Source organism: Mauremys reevesii, linkage group 9 (genome assembly GCF_016161935.1).
Source record: "Mauremys reevesii isolate NIE-2019 linkage group 9, ASM1616193v1, whole genome shotgun sequence".
NCBI classification, from domain to species: Eukaryota; Metazoa; Chordata; order Testudines; family Geoemydidae; genus Mauremys; species Mauremys reevesii.
The window spans coordinates 3590312-3609941 of record NC_052631.1 but is presented as its reverse complement, the minus strand read 5'-3'; the positions used below and the strand labels follow the sequence as shown (position 1 = coordinate 3609941).

The 19630-nt window shown below is 43.8% G+C and overlaps 1 protein-coding gene across 12 annotated transcripts in view; it reads left to right on the top strand.

The window, feature by feature from the left end:
• TP63 (tumor protein p63) overlaps positions 1 to 19630 on the top strand; it is a 205385-nt gene that overhangs the window by 137978 nt on the left and 47777 nt on the right. For all 12 annotated transcript variants that reach the window (XM_039488796.1, XM_039488795.1, XM_039488807.1 and 9 more), the window contains one exon: positions 4875 to 5129. In XM_039488796.1, coding sequence (XP_039344730.1) covers positions 4875 to 5129 — 255 coding nt within the window. The remainder of the gene's footprint in view (positions 1 to 4874; positions 5130 to 19630) is intronic.

Sequence of the window (19630 nt, the reverse complement as noted above, 5' to 3'; positions counted from 1 at the left end):
GTTATACCTTAATTTAAAACTTATCTAAGTGTTGCTAGCCCAAACACCATGACATTGTCTAAGTGCAGGAGAACCTTGAAATGAAATCGAATATAAACAGAAAATGAAAGTGACCAATCTAAATACACTGTGCCTAAGTGAAGTGCAAAAATAAATAGAATAGGTGGCGAAATCTGAATTACGTTTCTAAAAATCTTTTTAGTTCAGAAAATCTACTCTGATGTGTTTAATATAAGTCAGGAATTTAAAAAGAGGGGAGGGACCTACAAACAATTTGAACTGACCCTTTTTGAAAACACAGATGCTAAAAATGTGATGCCTCAAACTTGACAAGTTATTCTTTGAACGTTTTGTCACTTTCTTTCCTCTTTCTACATGAACAACAGTCTTACTCTTGTTAGCGAGAAATTGGCATATGGATCAATGGCAAAACTGGGCCCCGATCCTGAAAAGCTTTGAGCGTGTGCTTTGCTTTTCACACATTGAGTCGTCTCGTTTATTTCAACTTGTGCATGATTTCAACTTCTTCGCTGGGTCAGGGCCTTAAAGATTTGTATCTAAATTCTAATGCAAAAACTTAAAAAAAAAAAAAAAATCCTTGACTCTTAAAAATATACTTTGCATCGTTTCTCTATTAAGGGCTGGCTTTCAAGCATGCACAAATTATCTTTTTCTTTGTTCTCTTGAGCGCACAATGTCTGTAACTCCTTCCTGGTGAAGGAGGCGTTTTATTACCGTCTGAGCTAATGCTCAGTTGAATTCCAGTGTACTCCTTCTCCCGGCTGGTTGCCCCTCTGATTGTTCTGTTGTCAGAAGGCGTGTGCCTCTGAGAGACTTATCTGATTCTTACCAAAGGGCTCGTGAGCATCTCAGATACTGACCCCTGAATGCAAACAACTTTTCAAGCCTTTTGCCTGGGGCATGGCCTCCAACTGGGATACCAGAGGTTTAGTGCAGTCGGGTGTATGCCAGTGCCTTTTCTTTCCATGTCACCTGGACTGTGCCGCACCTGTCCAGGGGTGAGCAGGAAGGGCTGGAGGATTTGTAGGAGTCAGAGGGAAAGAAGGGGAGTCAAACAGCTGCTCGTGTCAGCGCTAGGATAAGTGTAAGGAGATTAATAGTTATTTAAAGAGCAGATGGGGACGTGGCATTCAGCTGTGGAATGTGAATATATAAATGTAATGGAATGGATAGTCCACTGTTAACATTTAGACAGATGGCCCCTGGATTGAATGGAATGACGAGGATCCGTCGATTCCCTTAAGGAGTTCTTAAACTTTAATGGGATATTTAGCTCTTTAATTGACATCTTGCTAGCATCTTCAGCATCTGCACTCCATCCAGTATAGTTGTTCCGTCTCTTCCTCATTACCAGCTAGGCAGCCTGGAATTATTATGAATAGTTTGACTAAAAGGCTAGTTTCTCCCCCCCACCCTTCCATTTGACGAGCTGCTCCAACAGACGCTTTTCATAAGAGCGTTCCTTCTGTCTCTTCTGCTCATTAGGAAGTGTGTCAGATGCTAATCTCCAGGAGACGTGAAGGGAAGGAGTCTACTTTTTCGAGCTCTAGGGGCCTTTACAGTTTCTTTGAAAAACACATATCAAAGTTAGATTAAACGGGGCTGGGTTTTCAAAAGAGTCTAAAGTAGGTAGGAGTCCAACTCCCATTGAAATTCAAGAATGGTTAGGTGCCTGGAAAAATTCTGGCCTGGATTGCTGTCTACTTACTATCAGTGCGGTACTTGACACTTACATAGTGCTGCGTGTGTTCAAAATTCAGCACAAACATTGACATAGACTGAATCGCACAATCACCCTGTAATGTAGGCAGTGTAAACTTTATTCCTATTTTACAGATGGGAAAACTGAGGCAGCGAGGCTACATGGCTAGCCCAAGGCTATACAGGAGGTCCTTGGTTCACCCAGGATTATTACTTAGAACATAATTATTGTTTGTAGTAGAGTAGTGCCTGGAGGCCCAACCACAAGGGAGGCCCCGTTATGCTAGGCAGCACTGAACCTCTAGTGAAGGATGCTAGACCATGCTGGCTCCCAACCCTGTGTGTTCGGTTCTCCAGCCCATGCTTTACCAACCCCTTCTCCTCCATACCTCAGCCTGCTGATCACCCTTGAGACCCTGAAAGAGTACGTCATCCTTACATAAGGGCCCTCAAAGTAACCAAGGCTGTTGGCCCAACTTGGGAGTGTAACTAAAACCTGCTGTAACGTATCAGTAGAGTCAAGCCGCCTTGCAGATGAATCTGCTGAGTGCCACTTGGTGCCTTTTTGTTTTCATTACCATATTCTGCTCTTGGGGGATGGCCGAGTGTCCAAGAGGTTGGGGATTCTATCTAGCAGAATACACTTGAAATAGAACCAAAGCCTTGCAAATGTTGGATGCTCCCGCGTAGCATGTGAAATGTTTTTCTGTATGGTTGTAACGTCCAGGGATGCCACCCTGCGAACCCTGACAAAGAGCTTAGAACCAGTGAAGAATAGACTTCCCCCAGTGAATCCATCCCAGATCTCCTTGCAGCCCGCCGCATACTGGGATGGGAGTGCTGTGTGGATACCCCTCATCAGTGAAGCTTTTAATTATGCACCTCGCTATCTAAAATCAGTGCTTTGACTTAAGGGGCTTCCCCGCTTGGTGCATAATTTATGGTTGTCGTGGAACTGCTGTTTGGTCAGGCCGTAGCTACCTCTACGAGGAAGAGGGTGGGGAGCGATTAGCCTAAATGCAAGGCAGGAGAGGTAGGTTTGGAAAGAGACTCTGCCTCTTGCTCCCTTTGTCCCGGGGGGGGGGGGAGATGAGTGCATTGTGGGAAAACAAGGCATGTGAGCGCATGAGGGAAAAATTGCTTCTGCCCCCTGTCTCCTCCACTGCCCCCTACTGACTGATTGTAGAACTGCCTGGACTTTCACTGTTGTCGTCCCGTCCCCCCCCCCCAAAGGTTGTGATCCCCGGGGAGCTTTGGATAGGCAGGAAAAGTCCCTCTGATTGTGCCACATACAGACCCTCGGGGGGCTCCCCACCTTTTGTCGTCTTGTCACCTCTCACTGCTGTAGCTGTTCTCTTCCCATACCACTGATCTCCAGCCTCCCTGCTTGTCCTTCCTAGAATCATAGAATATCAAGGTTGGAAGGGACCTCAGGAGGTATCTAGTTCCACCCCCTGCTCAAAGCAGGACCAATCCGCAACTAAATCATCCCAGCCGGGGCTTTGTCAAGCCTGACCTTAAAAACCTCCAAGGAAGGAGATTCCACCACCTCCCTAGGTAACCCATTCCAGTTCTTCACCACCCTACTAGTGAAAAAGTTTTTCCTAATAGCCAACCTAAACCTCCCCCACTGCAACTTGAGACCATTGCTCCTTGTTCTATCATCAGGTACCACTGAGAACAGTCTAGATCCATCCTCTGTGGAACCCCCTTTCAGGTAGTTGAAAGCAGCTGTCAAATCCCCCCTCATTCTTCTCTTCTGCAGACTAAACAATCCCAGTTCCCTCAGCCTCTCCTCATAAGTCATGTGCTCCAGCCCCCTAATCATTTTTGTTGCCCTCCGCTGGACTCTCTCCAATTTATCCACATCCTTCTTGTAGTGTGGGGCCCAAAACTGGACACAGTACTCCAAATGAGGCCTCACCAGTGCTGAGTAGAGGGGAATGATCACATCCCTCGATCTGCTGGAAATGCCCCTACTTATACAACCCAAAATGCCATTAGCCTTCTTGGCAACAAGGGCACACTGTTGACTCATATCCAGCTTCTCGTCCACTGTAACCCCTAGGTCCTTTTCTGCAGAACTGCTGCCTAGCCACTCGGTCCCTAGTCTGTAGCAGTGCATGGGATTCTTCCGTCCTAAGTGCAGGACTCTGCACTTGTCCTTGTCCTTCCTGGTCAGGCCATGTCTAATTTCCAACTGGAAGCTCTTCAGGGCAGGAACTTGCTGGTGTTGTCTGCCTGCTTAAATATCAGGCACTATACAAATACAGCTGCTCGCCCCTTCCTGTGCATTGCTGTTCCTTGGAATGAAAGGAAACTTGTATCCAGCAAGCCAAAGGCTAATGCTCAGCGAGACACCTGCAGTAATTCCTTTCTGCCCTTCCCTGTCTGAACAGTGGGCGATGCCTGTGACTAGCCATGGTGGGAATGAGAGAGACAATGCAAACGTCTCAAGGGCCACGCACTGTAGCCCGTTCACACTGAGTAGCTCCTTAATTGGTGACGCTCCACTGATTTCAATGGGATTACTCACTGAGCGAATGAATAAGGGTGGCCACTAAATTAGGGAGTGGGAAGGTCTAGGGCTCAGAGTACAGGATTATTAGGGGTTAAGAGGTCCATAGATTTTTTTTTTTTTTTTAAGGTCAGAAGGGACCATTAGATCCTGTAGCCTTTCCGCCTATATAACACAGGCCCTTAAATTTCACCTAGTTGCCCCGTATTGAGCCCAGTAACTTGGGCTGGACTAAAGCATCTCCTCCACAAAGCCATCCAGTCTTGATCTGAAGCATTAAAAGAGGGAGTCTCCACCACTTCCCGTGGTTGTTTTTTCCTGTGGTTAATCCCTCTCATTGTTAAACCTATTAGCTGTAGGGTCTCTTCCCAGGCTGGCTGTTGATATACCATGTGACCAGGAGCAAGTGTCTTCTTGCTGCCTCAGTGTCCCCCTCTGTAAAATGGGCTAGCGCTTCGCAGGGTGGTGTTGGACATAACTAGCAGATGTTTGCAAAGCGCTCTCAGCTCCTTCGATGAAAAGTGCTAACGAAATGCTACGTAAGTTAATGCAATTTCTAGCCTGCAAAGGCGGCCTGACCTGCGTCTCCTGTTTGTAAGTGTATGCTAACGCTGTTAATATTCTCTCTCTGCAGCCGCAGTACACAAACCTGGGGCTCCTAAATAGCATGGACCAGCAGATTCAAAATGGCTCCTCCTCCACCAGCCCCTACAACACGGAGCACGCTCAGAACAGCGTCACGGCACCCTCGCCCTACGCCCAGCCCAGCTCCACTTTCGACGCCCTCTCGCCCTCCCCTGCCATCCCCTCGAACACAGACTACCCAGGACCTCACAGCTTCGACGTGTCATTTCAACAGTCCAGCACCGCCAAGTCAGCAACATGGACGGTAAGGCTGCAGAGAGGGACACCCTCCTTGACTTGGGCCTAGAAGCCACTGGAAGGGCTAGTAAAAAGCTATGGGACTGCAATAAGGAGATAGGAGTGACTCATGTCCAGTGTGTAATTTTCCACTCCCCTCCTCCCAAGATCTTAATCTGGGCCATGTCCATTAGGGATAAAAGTCCCAGAGATTCCATGAAAACCCAAGGGGTATGAAGTGCACCCAAGGTGCACAAAATGTGTTCCCTAAGTCTCCAGTTCAGAGAATAAGAGGCCTGGGCACTGAACACTGGTTGACATTCAGAACAGCAATCCAGTCCCGCAGATTGAAAATAAGGATTTTAGCACAGGAAGAAGAAGGGGTTTAAATCTCCACTCGGCTTCCTCAGTCAAGATGTTACAATCCGATTTAGTGCGCTAAGCGTGGTGTTGAATGAACAGTGATGCCATGAGTGCTGATTTGCAAACAATACTCTCCTTTCTGACTCTGGGTGTGGATCTTTCTTTCTTTCTTATCCTACACTCATCTTCCAGGCAGGGATTGATTGCCAGTGTTGCCAATTCTCATTATTTCTGATGCATGTGGTGGTGGGTTTTTTTTTAAAGCCCCAGCTCTTGGAATCATGTGATCATGCAAGATTCCCCCTCCCCCCAAAGTGGGTTACACACTTACATATCTTTTAAGATAATCCCATGAATATTGAGGGTCTAACTCATGATTTTTGAATTCTTGGGATTGGCGGTACTGGATCACTAGGGAAGTTCTGTGCCTGCAAAGAATCATATCTTTGTATTTAAATGTTTTTATGCAAGAGAGGCCATTGGACCATTTGGAGAGGAGACCTTTGCTTTCTTTGTGTCCAATTATATTTTTAATTTGTAATTTAAGCTTTGAATCCTATATTACCCTTCTGGAAGAAAATGAATCTCTCTCATATATTCACATATTTAGATGTATTCTTTCAGGCTAATGATTTTAAACCTAGGCATCCAAGTTTAAAAGATTCACTGTTTTCTCTCTTTCACCTTAAACCTTTTTTGTGGTTGGTTTTTAACCCTTGTCAAGATCACCTTATATGTACACTCCCCATCTTTAAAACTCAAGGTAACTGGATAAATTTTAAGATTCATTTTTTGGTCCCATAAAATAACCTTTAAATCTAAGACCAGTAAAAATGTACATTGGGTTTTTTTGGAATTATAACAGGTTACAATTTTTAAATCAAGTTAGATGTTCTCCCACAGTGCTTGCAACTAAAACACACTGGCCAGCATTCTGCTGTTGCATGAGAGTTTAAAAAATTACATTGACCAGTTTATTTTCATTGTCCAAATAAAAAGAAATTAAGGTGATGTGGGGACAGGGAGAGGGTGGAAATTGACATATAATGGACAGGAAATTATTGCGTATCTTGAACGTTTTCTGTTTGCCAACATCACTTCAGAGAGTGTCCAGTCTTCTTAAGGAAATCGAACTGATTTTGAAAGACAAACGTAATAGTGTTCTTTCAAAAACCAAATTGTTGTTGTGTGCCTACAATGAAAGGGAGGCCGTAAAGAAAACCAAAGATCTCCTCCTCACCTGTTAGTAATCATGCCTTAGACAGTCGTAATTCAAATACATATGAAAATCTGGATTTCTCTCTTCATACTGTGTAATTTTATTTTTTCATCTTAAGGAAATTGTGTTGGTCAATTTTACTTTCCATTTCTCCAGCACAGTGCCCCTGTTGCATTTTGGGTTGTGTTCACCATTTGGGGTGGGGATGGATATATATTATCTATTTTTTAAAGACATTTTTCACTACATATGGTACAGGGTTTTGTAAGACAAAAATTCGGCACCAAAACATTTGACCCTCTCCCCTTAGTTGTCTCTGGAAAGTGCTTTCATGCGATGGATCTGCAATGCATTTAGTGCCCCGAATGCAGCAAAGCACATGAGGTGTCCCATGGATATCAAGGGAGCTACTCGTGAGCTCAAAGTCAAGCACGTGTTTTCAGTCCTTTGCTAGATCACATGCTCTGTATCTGTATATCTAAATGTGGTAGTAGCTGATAAATGCTGGTTTCAGTTCTGGTGTGGGGGGGGGGGCGTGCAGGGGAAATTTGAATTACTTGCTGGTGAAAAGTGAACAGGCCTGTAGACCAAATTCCTTTCTCCACACAACGGCATGGGGAGATGTCGCGCTGGCTTGCCCCACCAGTACACTTCAGTGCTGCCCTGGAGGGGGCTGTGTGAGAGATGAAAAGGTAACTCAGATCTAAACATTAGATCACCCTAGCGACATCACTCAGGGCTGTGAAAAACTGCCCTCTGTGCAACGTAGCTAAGTCAACCTGAGCCTCAGCGTAGACACGACTAGGCTGATGTAAGAATCTTTCCATCGACCCAGCTACCGCCTCTAGGAGGGGTGGATTAATTCAATCAGTGGGAAAAACCTTCTGTCAGTGTAGGTAGCATCTGCACTCGAGCGACACAGCTGCAGCCCATAGTGTAGACTCTTTGTACATACGGGAACCACAGCCGCAGCACCGTAGCTGTGCGGGCTGGCTGTCGTGTGGACATACCCAGTTTTCCTGGCCCACTCAGCTTTGGCCTTTCTGCCAGGTAATGCCGATGAAATTAGTGCTAGTTGGTGGTAAGGTTTTTTCCTTTTTCTTTTTTTTCTTTGTAATGTCCACTGGGGACTGGCCTAAAACCAATACATCTATTAAGCACTTGAGCAGTTATTTCCATCTTTAGAGCTCTGCCCTGTTGCTAATTAATCCACCAACTCGTTTCACATGGGCCTTGGAATGGGTGGTAATAGGCATCTGGCTGCTTTCCTGCTGGGGTGGGCGGGAGAGGATTGAAAGCTGTCTTCCTTGCTACTGCTTTTAGAAATAAGAATACACTCAAACATTGAGGAGAGAGGGTGGAGGATTGCCCCATCCTCTTGACAAATTCAACGGGTATTAAAGTCTTGTTGGACTCTTTGTTGAGTAACTAATCCCCCCCCCCATGTGACTTCATGTGCTTTGATTAATGTCTGTCCTCTCCTTTCTCTCTAATGACAGCTTAGGAATTTACCTGACTGGAAGAGTTTTTTGCAGTACAATGACCTATTAAAAGCTTAATTATGAGAAGGCCCCACCCTTCTTAAGAGCCCCAGAGTTTAAAGCCCTGTTTCTGGCTTTCTCTTGCTGTTCCCAAGGGCAACAACATTAAGAAAGGAAGCCAGGTTACTGTATCACGCTCTTTCCCCTGCTTGGGAGTGGCTTAGCAGGGCTGACCCACCTTGCCCTATTGGGAACCAGTGTCTGTTGCCAGTGGATCTTCTTGTCCTGGCTGACAGAGCGCATCAAGGAACGGCCTCCTCTGAGGTTGTTCATGGCTGAGTCATGCTAGGCTTAGCTCATAGCTCTTGAAGGCTGCCAGTTAATTTCCCACATAGGAGTGGCTTTGTGAGGTATGGACATTTTGCCACTAGGCATTGGCCTGAGACCACCAATTTATTTTTCCTGAGCCAGTGAACACCTATCAGATGGTAACTAACATTTTGTCACTGTTGATCCAGCTGGACTGGAGCAGTGACCTAGAAATGAAAGATGCAAAGGACGGTGGATACGGTAACAGGAGGGTTGACTTGCACTTCAGGTTCTGTGGTGGGTTTTTGATCAAAAGTTGACCAGAAATCCCAAAGAGAAGCAGAAGTCGCTGTTGGGTGAAACTTTGTTTTATTTCATATATATGACAAGCAATGAGTCTTTCGAATTTTCTCTCTGCATTCTCTAATGACCTTGTGGTAGGTATTCCAGTAAAACACATTGTCTAATCAAGTTAGTTTTTACATTTGTACACAGCGTTAAATTAATTAAATTAACTACAAATTAAGACTGGATTGTGGAGGACTTCAGAAGAGTCTCTCTGAGCTTTGAATTCCTTGAGAACACAAGAATAAGGTCAAGCAAATCTGTTTTTTTAAAGGACAAAAATTAAAATCCTGTGAAGTTTTTTTTTTTTAAACAGTGATATCGAACCCAGAGCTTAAGTTAAATAAAAATCAACTGAAAGTCAAGCTATAAAAAAGGAACGGTCTTATTTTTATTTTGTAATGAGAAGTCAAGGGTGTATCATTAAGCTTGAGAGAGAGCCCTTACAATTAAGGTGAAGTCTATGCCATATGACATGTCATTCATTGTGGGATACTTGCACTCAGTGAATTCCCATATACCAGGGCTCATAATGTCTCCTCCCATTTTTTGAAGCAGAAGAAAACAAGACATTTCAAAAGTGTTACACCTGGGATTGTTTTCTGCACAAGGAAGAGTCTCATGCATCTGACCCCACCCACTCGGATAAAAAACACACAGACTTTTCCTGTGAAAGATGTGGCAATCAGCTGTCACTACCAGAACCAGTTGCATGTAGAAAAGACTGATTGCAGTAGGAAAATAAAAATCTAAGCAAGAGATCAGGGTGAACTAAAGTTAACAGTATGGCCAAACTCGAACGATCAAAAATCACGAGTCAGACCATTTTAAATTATGAGATTGGTTTAATAAATCCTGAGATGTTTTGGGTTGTTCGTTTTATTTCCCCTTGGATTTCAAGTCTTGCAGGTAAACGTGCTTCACGTTTTCATGCTATTTTCTGTAACCATTTTCTTCCTGCCCTTCTTTTTAAAGAAAGCTGAGATTTTCATGAAGCCTTTTGATTCTCGAAGCTGGGGCTTCAAGAGAAACACCTACTATTGCAAGACTCCTGGGAAAACCACAAGTGTGGCGACACAGAGTTAATTAAATTTCCCTCCAGTAGATTGGGTTTAGCAGAGATTTGTCCTTGCAACATTTTGTTACAGAATACACAACTCTGTGAACTTTGACTCTCAAGTTTGGGGCAGGATTGCAAGCTGCTGTTGTGTGCTCATTAACTGTGCCTACAGATCTGCTCGCTGCACATGCATATAAATAACTATTTGCTAGTGCCGTTACTCATCTTGTTTGTGCACAATCACAGTAACTGCATCCAGTTTCAAAAAGCAGTCTTTGAGGGATCTGTTTGAAGCACAAAATGCAATAGCTATTCCAATCCTCATGTTAAAAATGGGCCTGCAGTATTAAGGTGGCTTCCTTAACTGGACCAATGCTTTCTTTATTTTAAATAAATCACTGCCCATCCCTTGCTAATCAGGGTTCTGCACAGCACATTAAAAATAGTAAATCCAATTTTATGCAACCTCCCCCCTCCCCCATATGTCAACAGTATGGTAAAGTAGCGAGAGTCCGGAAACGCCAGTGTTAAAGATGCATGCACACCTTAACTCTGCCCGCCCTTTTGAGTGTGTGTACATTGCAATAGCCTTTAATTGCTTGATCACACAGTTATCTCAAAAACTTTGTACCATTTTGTCTACATTCGCCTCAGATACACATAATTACGTAACATCTTGGAGTCATCCTTCCTGAAGATATGACGTATGTTCTATGATGCTAAACGTGTACCTAAGGTTGAAAAAAACCCACCCCCACGTTTGCTACTCTCACAGTATCTAAAAGGTGAGCGTTAAGAGTTCACATGCCATCTTAACTTGTGGTGTTTCTTGATCTGTGAGGGCTCAAATGTGCTAACTCACCCTTTTAGTAACAGTTTTTCCTCGGTTTCTGGTTTTCCAGTGTTTCCTTGGAATCGCCTAGATTTTTAGAGATAGGAAGTAGAGGAAGGGGGTCTTGTTCTGGCACTTTGCAAGGTGGAAAAACTTCAAACCACTCATTGGCACCTGTTTGGGTAGGTTCCATACTGCGGAACTACGCCCATAGAACTGGTCTGCCTCATCCCATGCAAGTTAGAAGGTCCACATTGAAAAACTCTTTCTCTCTCCCCTCAGTCTGAAGATTTGCACAACTCCCAGAGTGCATCGCAGCACGTCCTCCATCTGCTCGCCTTTAAGGGGGCACCCTGGCTAATTCTTGGATTGGGGCACCTGCCTCAGCCCGGTATGCTAGCCAGCTAAATGGTCAACAGGCACTTGGACAGCCTTCCTTTAGCTCTTGCTCTAGCAGCTACAGTAAGGAGAGAACTGCTCTTCAACATTCAAACAGAGCAAAACAAACCAGGGGAGCCATGCCCCATGATGCATGAGCTTTCAGGCCATGGGAGAACATTGAAACAGGCCTTTGTTGGCAAGGTTTTCTAACATGAGCAAAAACCAAACAGGCCCTGATAGGGAATGGGTGTCAATGGTAGTGACTACTCCTGTAAATGGAGGTCCCACAAACCTGCTGTCTAGATGGGAGCACTTCAGGAGCCGTGTTTACATTTGTTTTCCTTGGGGGCATGTTCGAGCGTGGCAGTAAGGCTGTAGGCAGTTTGTCCTGTCTCTTTTTGAAGGGCTGATTTTTGCCAAGAAAGACAGGAAACCCTCCATGTAATTTTCTGAAGGAGGTGCCTCCTCGCAGTAAGGAAACGTTTTTGTACTAGCTAATCTGGAAAGAACTAGTTCACCCGTAGAAAACAGTTCAGGAGGGGCCTGAGAACCTGTTTTTGGATTTTGCACCATAATGAGATCTGAACACATCCAGTTTCTTATTCAGAATAATAAAAAAACGAGGGCCTCGTTCCCAGGGACATTCTGGATTGATTAGTCGTATCTTTCCATGTGGCTGTCTATGGTTTTCAGAAACTTGCCTAATTTAGGTTTTTGGGTTTTTTACTTTCTCTTTCTCTATATATATTTGTTTTGTCTTCCATCTTTCAAATACTCCAAGGATAGTGTGGTCCCACAATTTGAACAATTACCGTTAATATTTGTATTATGGTAGTGCCTCCCCTGAGAGCAGGGCCCCATTGCATTAAGCAGCTGCCCAAGGGACACTCCCTCCCCTGAGGATCTTCCAATCTGATAGACAAGATAGTGACTTGGCTACAGTCACACATGCTGGGTGCTGTTAGAGCTGGGTATAGAACTTGGGTCTGTTGAGTCACTGCCCACCAGCTAACAAATAAAGTGCTCAGCACCAAGAACACTTTGGTTGCTAAACAAAATACAGAGCTTAGACAGGTCCTTCCCCAGAAGGTTCACAGTCTCAGGTTGTGCAATGCGTGTGGGTGGAGCACCATTGACTTAACTATGGACCACCAGTGCTCTGCGCTGCCCTTCCCATTCCAACGTTGCTAAAAAGCAAGTTGCAGGAGGGGGTATCTCTTGCACGGCGATCCACAGAATGAAAAAGCTGAGCCACCATTTGGTGGAAGTGAAATTCTTTGCTTTCTTCTGTCTTTAGTTTATCAAACTGAGTCAGCAAAAGACTCAGTCTCTGCCAGCTTTAATAAAAAAAAACTAAAGCTTTTTGGTTCTTAATAAGAATTCTCTGTGTCTGGGGCCGAAAGAAAAAGTGTCAATTAAAAATAATTGTCACCAATGCAACCCGAAAAGCCCCACCTTTCATGAGAAAAGAATAAAAAGAATCATAAGCCTGGATTAGGTTCTTGTGCTATATTTATAATATACATATAGTTAAAAAAATCACCGTGTGAAAAGAAACACATGATTCAAACCTACTATTGCGCCTCCAGCGTTATTGCCAGAGGAATTAACTTTACAAGGACCAGACATAACCTGGAAAGGGGCCATCTTTCAAATCAAATCCGTGTGGGGCTTGTGGTTTCTGGGCGCTAGGTGAAGTAAGGGTTAAAAACATTGACAGAGAAGAACGTTGGCTGGATAGTGGTTGGGTGGGCATCTGAAAAGTAGTGAGAGTGGGGAAAATAGTAGCCTCCTCCTCCCCTTTTTTTCCTTCTGTTCACTCTTGGTTAAAACTTGGCATACGAATAACAATACTTAGCACTTATGTAGTGCTTGAAATCTTCAAAGTGCTGTGCAAACATCACAGCACTAATCCTCCCAACACCCCTGCCTGGTGGGCAAATCAGGCTTATAATCCCTGTTTTAGAGAGGGTGCGAGTGAGAAGCAGATGAGCCAGATTTTCCCAATGTAGCCACTGAATTTTGATGCCTTGATTATTTTTTTTCCGGGGGCTCAGCACAGGGGCTGCCTTCGGGCTGATTTTCAGTTGGCCGAGTGCCCTCGGCGCTCACTGACTGCAGCAGTGGGCCGTCAGCACTTCTGAAAATGAGCCCCTTGCCGTCTCAAGTTGGACAGTCACAAATGTTGGCCATACAGACCTGCCTGGGGTCCCGTGGTAAATCGGTGGCGCAGTGCAGGGGCTATTTCCCAGTCAGACTCATCTGTGTCGTGTGGATCGGGGAGCGTTTTTTAAAATATAAATGTTAGCAATGTCTCTCTTTCCTGGTGGTGTTGGGTCATTGTACAGCTGCCATTTCCCTCCCTCCCCCTTATTTCCATTTTAGAGTGCTTTTAAAATAAATAAATCGATAACATTAAACAGAACTAAAAAGCTTTGAGGTACAAAGATATAGGTCACGTCATTATTGTGTAATTTAATACCTTAATATTTGGGGGTGGGAGGACAGGACTTAAAATAGACCCTTGTTGCACCTGCCAATATCTGCAAAGTAGAAAGGGGGATGCTTGGGCAGAATATTTCCCTCTTTTAGCTCAGATGGAACATGTTGGATTATGTATCTGCCTATTTGGGTTATTTATAAAGTGCCAGTTTTCCGTATAATTTGCTGCAGACTGGGCTGCAGGTCCAGAATGCACTTGAGCACCTGCCTAAGTGTGTGTGAAGTCAATTGGACTACGTGTGCTTAATGTTAAGCTCCTTGTACTGACCTGGGGTATAGGGAGTGTTCTAGTAGAGCAGGCTGTGATACGGGAAAATATTCTACTTAAAAGACTGTCCCAGATAGAGGTGGTTTGTAAATAGAGGGAGCATGAACTTCCATTGCACAATAACTGCTTTTCTTAAGGTTTTTACTACATAAAGAAGATGTGCAATGTCCATATTTTCACATAGCATAATAGCTTCCATATCTATAACTAGACCTGTACAATGTGTCTTTTGATTTATTTTAAACTTCATATTGATATGAGGATGCATTTTCTGTCCTATTACAAACAGGAAAACGTTTAAAAATAAAATTCATCACATTAACCAGATTAACGAAATTGACATGGAAGGAGCAGTTCTGCTGTCTGATACATACTGTGATACCAAGTTGTGGGGGGTTTTTTTGTTTGTTTTCTAAGCGAGGAAGCTACATACATGTCTGATTCACAGGACCAGTTTATAACTTTCTAATGCAATACAAAATGTCACATTTAGGTGAATGCAAAGTTGCATCACACATAAAAATGAGGAAATGCAGTTGTATGGCTGACCTTTCTTTTGCAACAGTATGATTTTTTTTTTTTAAGTATGGCTTCAGTTTAAACATCCTGGTTTTGTGTTACAGGTTTTCTGCTACTGAATATGCATTTTTAAAAATTGAATGTGCTCTCTCTTTCTGAGGGAAATACTGAAGTTGTTGACCTAGTTCCTTTCAAATATTTAAAGCACATTTTGGTAATTTTTTTTTTCCAAGAGGAAGATCAAAAATATCTTTAAAGTATATATATAAAAAAACATGACTTTTGGTCTGGATTGATGAAGACCAAAATGTCCTTGCTCTCCTGAGCCATATGAAATGTGCAATTCCCAGGGGACAGTTGTCCATATTGCTAGCCATACCGACTGATCAGAGTCCTCAGATCCGGCATGGGAGCCAAACTACCTCTTCAGCTCTGTTCTCTGCCGCTCCGCAGGCTGGCTCTGCTTTGTGGCAGTGTTGTCTAGTGGACAGAGCTCTGGGCTGGGGCCCAGGAGACCTGGATTCTATTCTTGGCTCTGCTACTGTCCTGCTGGGTGACCTTGGGCAAGTCACTTTGCCTCACGATGACTCAGTTTCCCCATTTGTAAAATAGGACAATGATACTGACCTTTTTATAAAGGACTTTTGAGATCTACTGACAAAAAGTGCTATAGAAGAACTAGACATGATGTATTTTTATTATTTTATTTGTGGTTGAACTTTAGTTCTCAGGGCCCCTAACTCATCACATTTACCTAGCAATAAACATTTATTAAAATATTTTTAAAGTTTATAAACAAGCCAATTGAAACATTGGTTTTGAAGTTTCCAACCTCAAAATCAAAGTGTGCTTGGGTTTTGGCCCTGGCTTAGCTGGTAATTTAATGCTTCCTCAGCTTTATGTCTAGCGTGTCAACACTGTAAGGCACACCAGAGGGAAATCCTTATGCAGAAACGGTTTGAGCGTCTGCTTGAATGAAAGCCGCTCTTCCCGTTTGTGTGGCTGGAGTGAGAGGGAGTCCGAGGGCCAGCGGAGCAGTCAGATGTAGAGTTGGTAGCACTCTTGCTCTAGCATCCCCGAGCCTGGGTGGCCATCGGTACCATTTCATCAGTCTCGAACTGGTCATCGCCCAGGTCCTTCCCCGAAGCGTGATCGAGTCTACCATGGAGCTAGGACTCCAACTCTCCAGAGCTGGAATCAGAAGAACAGCCCAAGCCCAGCGGTGGGTTGAAGTGCACAAGAGTGAACAGACGATACACAGTGGCGATGGCTCTAGGGTCCAGTCTGGAGGCCAGTCATTAAGGAGCAGGGAACCTTGGGGCGCTGGCTTCTGGGAGTTGCTGTCTGCATGCCAATAGGAAAGAGAGGAGAAAAGTTCCCAAGAGATGCTCTCCGGACACTGAACATGAAATGACGTGTTCATTAATCAGTTGTGTGATGGTGAGTTTGTTTCCCATTCTTCCTGCTGCCAACTGCTCAGGTTATTAATTCTGGGTCATCCATTTGCTGTCCTATCCCCAGTGTTCTTGAAGCACATCAGTCCAGGGCGTTGCTAGATTTCTTCTTAGGCAGATTTTGCCTTGTTTAAAGGCCTCTCACTAAAGATCATCGCTGCAGACTCGTACCTACAACGGAGCCTTGGGTCCCTAGAATGGCCATATGGGGAAGGAGCACTGGCCAGATTTTTAAAGGCATTTAAACTTTTGAAATTAATGGGAGTTACGCGCCTACGGACCTTTACAAATCTGGTCCATAGTAATTAGATGGCATATGTCACGTGTCATTTTCATGAATGTTAAACCGATACAGTAGAAGATCGTGAAACTTTTCTTCAAGGAACTTGACGAAAACCAATTGCTTTTAAAGCTGACATTCTCCTCTGGACAGTGACAGTGTAAAAATGGCAATTTCTTACCCCACCATTGCCCCTCAGCACAGTGAAAATATGCCCACTTCTGTTTTTACTGGTCGTCTGCTCCTGCTAGCCCATCAGGGCCAAGAGGAGAAAGGCCTGGATTCTCTATCTTCTGGTGCAGCATCAGCAAACTCATTCACTAAATTCCAATCAGTTACATAAGCCAAATCCAGTGAAGGAAATGGCATTGCATTAGTGTCATTTGCAGGCAAAATCAGACCCCCCCTCCACCCCCCGGAGCCTTTCCTGTTGGTGATGCCTGAGGAGTAAAGAACCCATCTTGATGCATGGATTTCAGGTTGCATTTGCAGGCCTGGCCATTAGTAGAACACGTCCACGTAAGTGCCTTTGATGTGGAGTCATTGAGAGACCACAAACTTGGCACACCGGGATCCCATTGTTGTTCACTTACCGGTAGAACGGTACTCTCTTATGGAGGCATCTTCTTCTAAAAGTGGAGCAGGATGGGGTTCTACGTTTGGGGGCAGCTTATTAAAATAGGGCTAATAAAGAGTGTCTCTTGTGTAGGGTTTTCTTGTGCACTTTTAAACTTAGTGTTCATTGTGGTTTTCCATATTGGGTAGTGATGTGGGGTGCCTAACTAGAGATGTACCAAGTGTCGCTGCTCCCCAAAAATCAGCATCCTTTGAGGTGTCTTAATCTGGCAATTCAAAATCACCTTGAAAATCTAGGCCTATAGTTTTGTCTCCTGCGTGACGCAATCTTAGTGTGATCTGCTCTCTGAGGAGCTAGCGCTCGTGGGCTTCCTAGAGGCGCACGGATTAGCTTGTATATGAACGGTGACTGTCCTGGGCTGTCATTTGGCAATCTGCTTAGTGCTCACTTCCCTGCTCAGGTGAGGTGCCTCTCCAATCTTCTGTGAAGGCGGCTGTGTTCGGGGGCTTGGCCATCCTGGGAAAACAAGGGTGTAACCGTTAGCTCAGTCAGTTTTATCCACTGGTCATTCCAACCCAGTTACACCTTCTAGGGATCGTCCATCCCTCCAGCCTCATTAGGGAGAGGCTCTTGCCTGACTTGTCACTGACTCACTTACCGCTGTATGAGCTAATGTCTCACTTGTCCCAGTGAAATGTGTCATTAGCCAGTCCTGAAATATAACAGTAGCGTTTGTATGGACCCCTGGCATTGTTGGGGCTGCAGTGGGGAAAAAGTTGACTGCTGACCCTCCGCTCGCTTACATTTATCTACAGTAGTAGCTCTGATCCTAGCACATCTTGAATAACCAGGTGTGTTTTTGCTTGCAGGGCTGCAGGTACGTTAGAGTTAATAACAATAAAAAAAAAATTAAACAACCTTTGAGTTTTGGCCGCAGGCAAAGTAGGTGAAACGATGTGTTTTGGAGATGAATGTTCTTGCAGGAGGCAAGATGTAGCTTGCAGAAGAACATCTGCAACCAATCCATTCTGTATGAGATGGGGCCAAGACTTGTTTGTCTCTCAGTACCTGTTCAAACATGTAGCACAGCAAAAATTTCTAAACTCACTGTGGAGGGTGGGCCAGGAGAGAGAGAGAGAAATCAAGCTGAAAGTTGACTAAATAGCTGTGATTTCTTTGTAAAACTTTTAGACATGTTGTTAATTCGATTAGCAACTTTCAGTGCATAATAGAAGAGAGCTTGATTTTTTTTAAGTGCTCACATTGGTGGCCAGAAAGTATCTGGCCTGGCCTGGCTAAGATCAAATATAGTATCAGTTTAATGTCTACGAAGGCCTATCTCTGAACTTTATTAGAGACACAGTCTCTCTAGTGCCTAGATGAAAGAGACTGGGAGTCAGGATACTTGGGTTTTGTTACTGACTCTCTCATGACATGCTGAAACCCATCACAGTAGCTTTTAACTTCAAAAAGGGGAACTACACAAAAACGAGGAAGCTAGTTAAGCAGAATTAAAAGGAACAGTCACAAGAGTGAAATGCCTGCAAGCTGCATGTACACTAATTCAAAACACCATAATAGAAGCTCAAAATAAATGTATACCCTAATTTTAAAAAAAAAAAGACCAAAACTAAAGCCACTATGGCTAAATAACAGAGTAAAAGAGGCCGTTAGGTGCAAAAAGACATCCTTTAAAAATTAGACGTCAGATCCTACTGAGAAAAATAGGAAGGAGCATAAACTCTGGCAAATCAAGTGTAAACGTATAATTAGGCCAAAAAAGAATTTGCAGAGCAACTAGCAAAAGACATAAAAACTAGCAAAAGACACAGAAACTAACAGCAAAGTTTTCTCAAAGTACATCAGGAACAGGATGTCTGCCAAACAGTCAGTGGGACAACTGGACAATAGAGGTGCTAAGGGAGCACTCAAGGAAGACAAGGCTGTTGCAGAGAAGCTAAATTAAATATTTGCATCAGTCTTCACTGTAGAGGATGTGAGGGAGATTTCCACACCTTGAGCCATTCTTTTTAGGTGATAAATCTGAGGAAGTGTCTCAGACTGAGGTGTCAATAGGGGAGGTTTTGGAACAAACTGAGAAGTTAAACATTAATAAGTCACTAAGACATGGATAGTATTCACCCCAGGGTTCTGAAGATACTCAAAATGAAATTGCAATATGAAACTCATTTGTGGTATGTAACCTATGGCTTAAATCAGCCTCTAAACCACATGACTGGAAGATAGCTAATGTAAAGCCGACTTTTAAAAAGAACTTCCAAAGCGATCCCAGCAGTTATAGGCCAGTAAACCTAACTTCAGTACCAGGCAAAATGGTTGACTCTGTAGTCAAGAACAAAATATTAGACACACAGACGAACATGATATGTTGGGGAAGAGTCAACTCTGCTTTTGTAAAGGGGAATCATGCCTCACTAATCTCTTAGACTTCTTTGAGCGTGTCAACAAGCATGTTGTTAAGGGTGATCTAGTTGCTGCATTGTATTTGGACTTTGAGAAAAGCCTTTGACAAGGTCCCACACCAAAGGCTTTTAAGCAAAGTAAGCAGTCATGGGATAAGAGGAAACATCCTCTCATTGTTCAGTAACTGGTTAAAAGATAAAAACAAAGGGTAGGAATAAATGATCTTTGCACAGTGGAGAGAGGTAAATAATGAGGTCCCACAAGGATCTGTACTGGGTCTAGTGCTGTTCAACACATTCATGAAATGATCTGGAAAAGAGGTGGCAAAGTTTGCAGATGATACAAAATTATTCAGGATACTTAAGTCTGGAACAGACTGCAAATTGTTAAAGGGACCTCACAAACCTGGGAGACTGGGCAAGAAAATGGCAGATGAAATTCAGTGTTGATAAATGTAAAGTAATGCACATTTGAAAACATCATCCCAATTATACATACAAAATGATGGGGTCTAA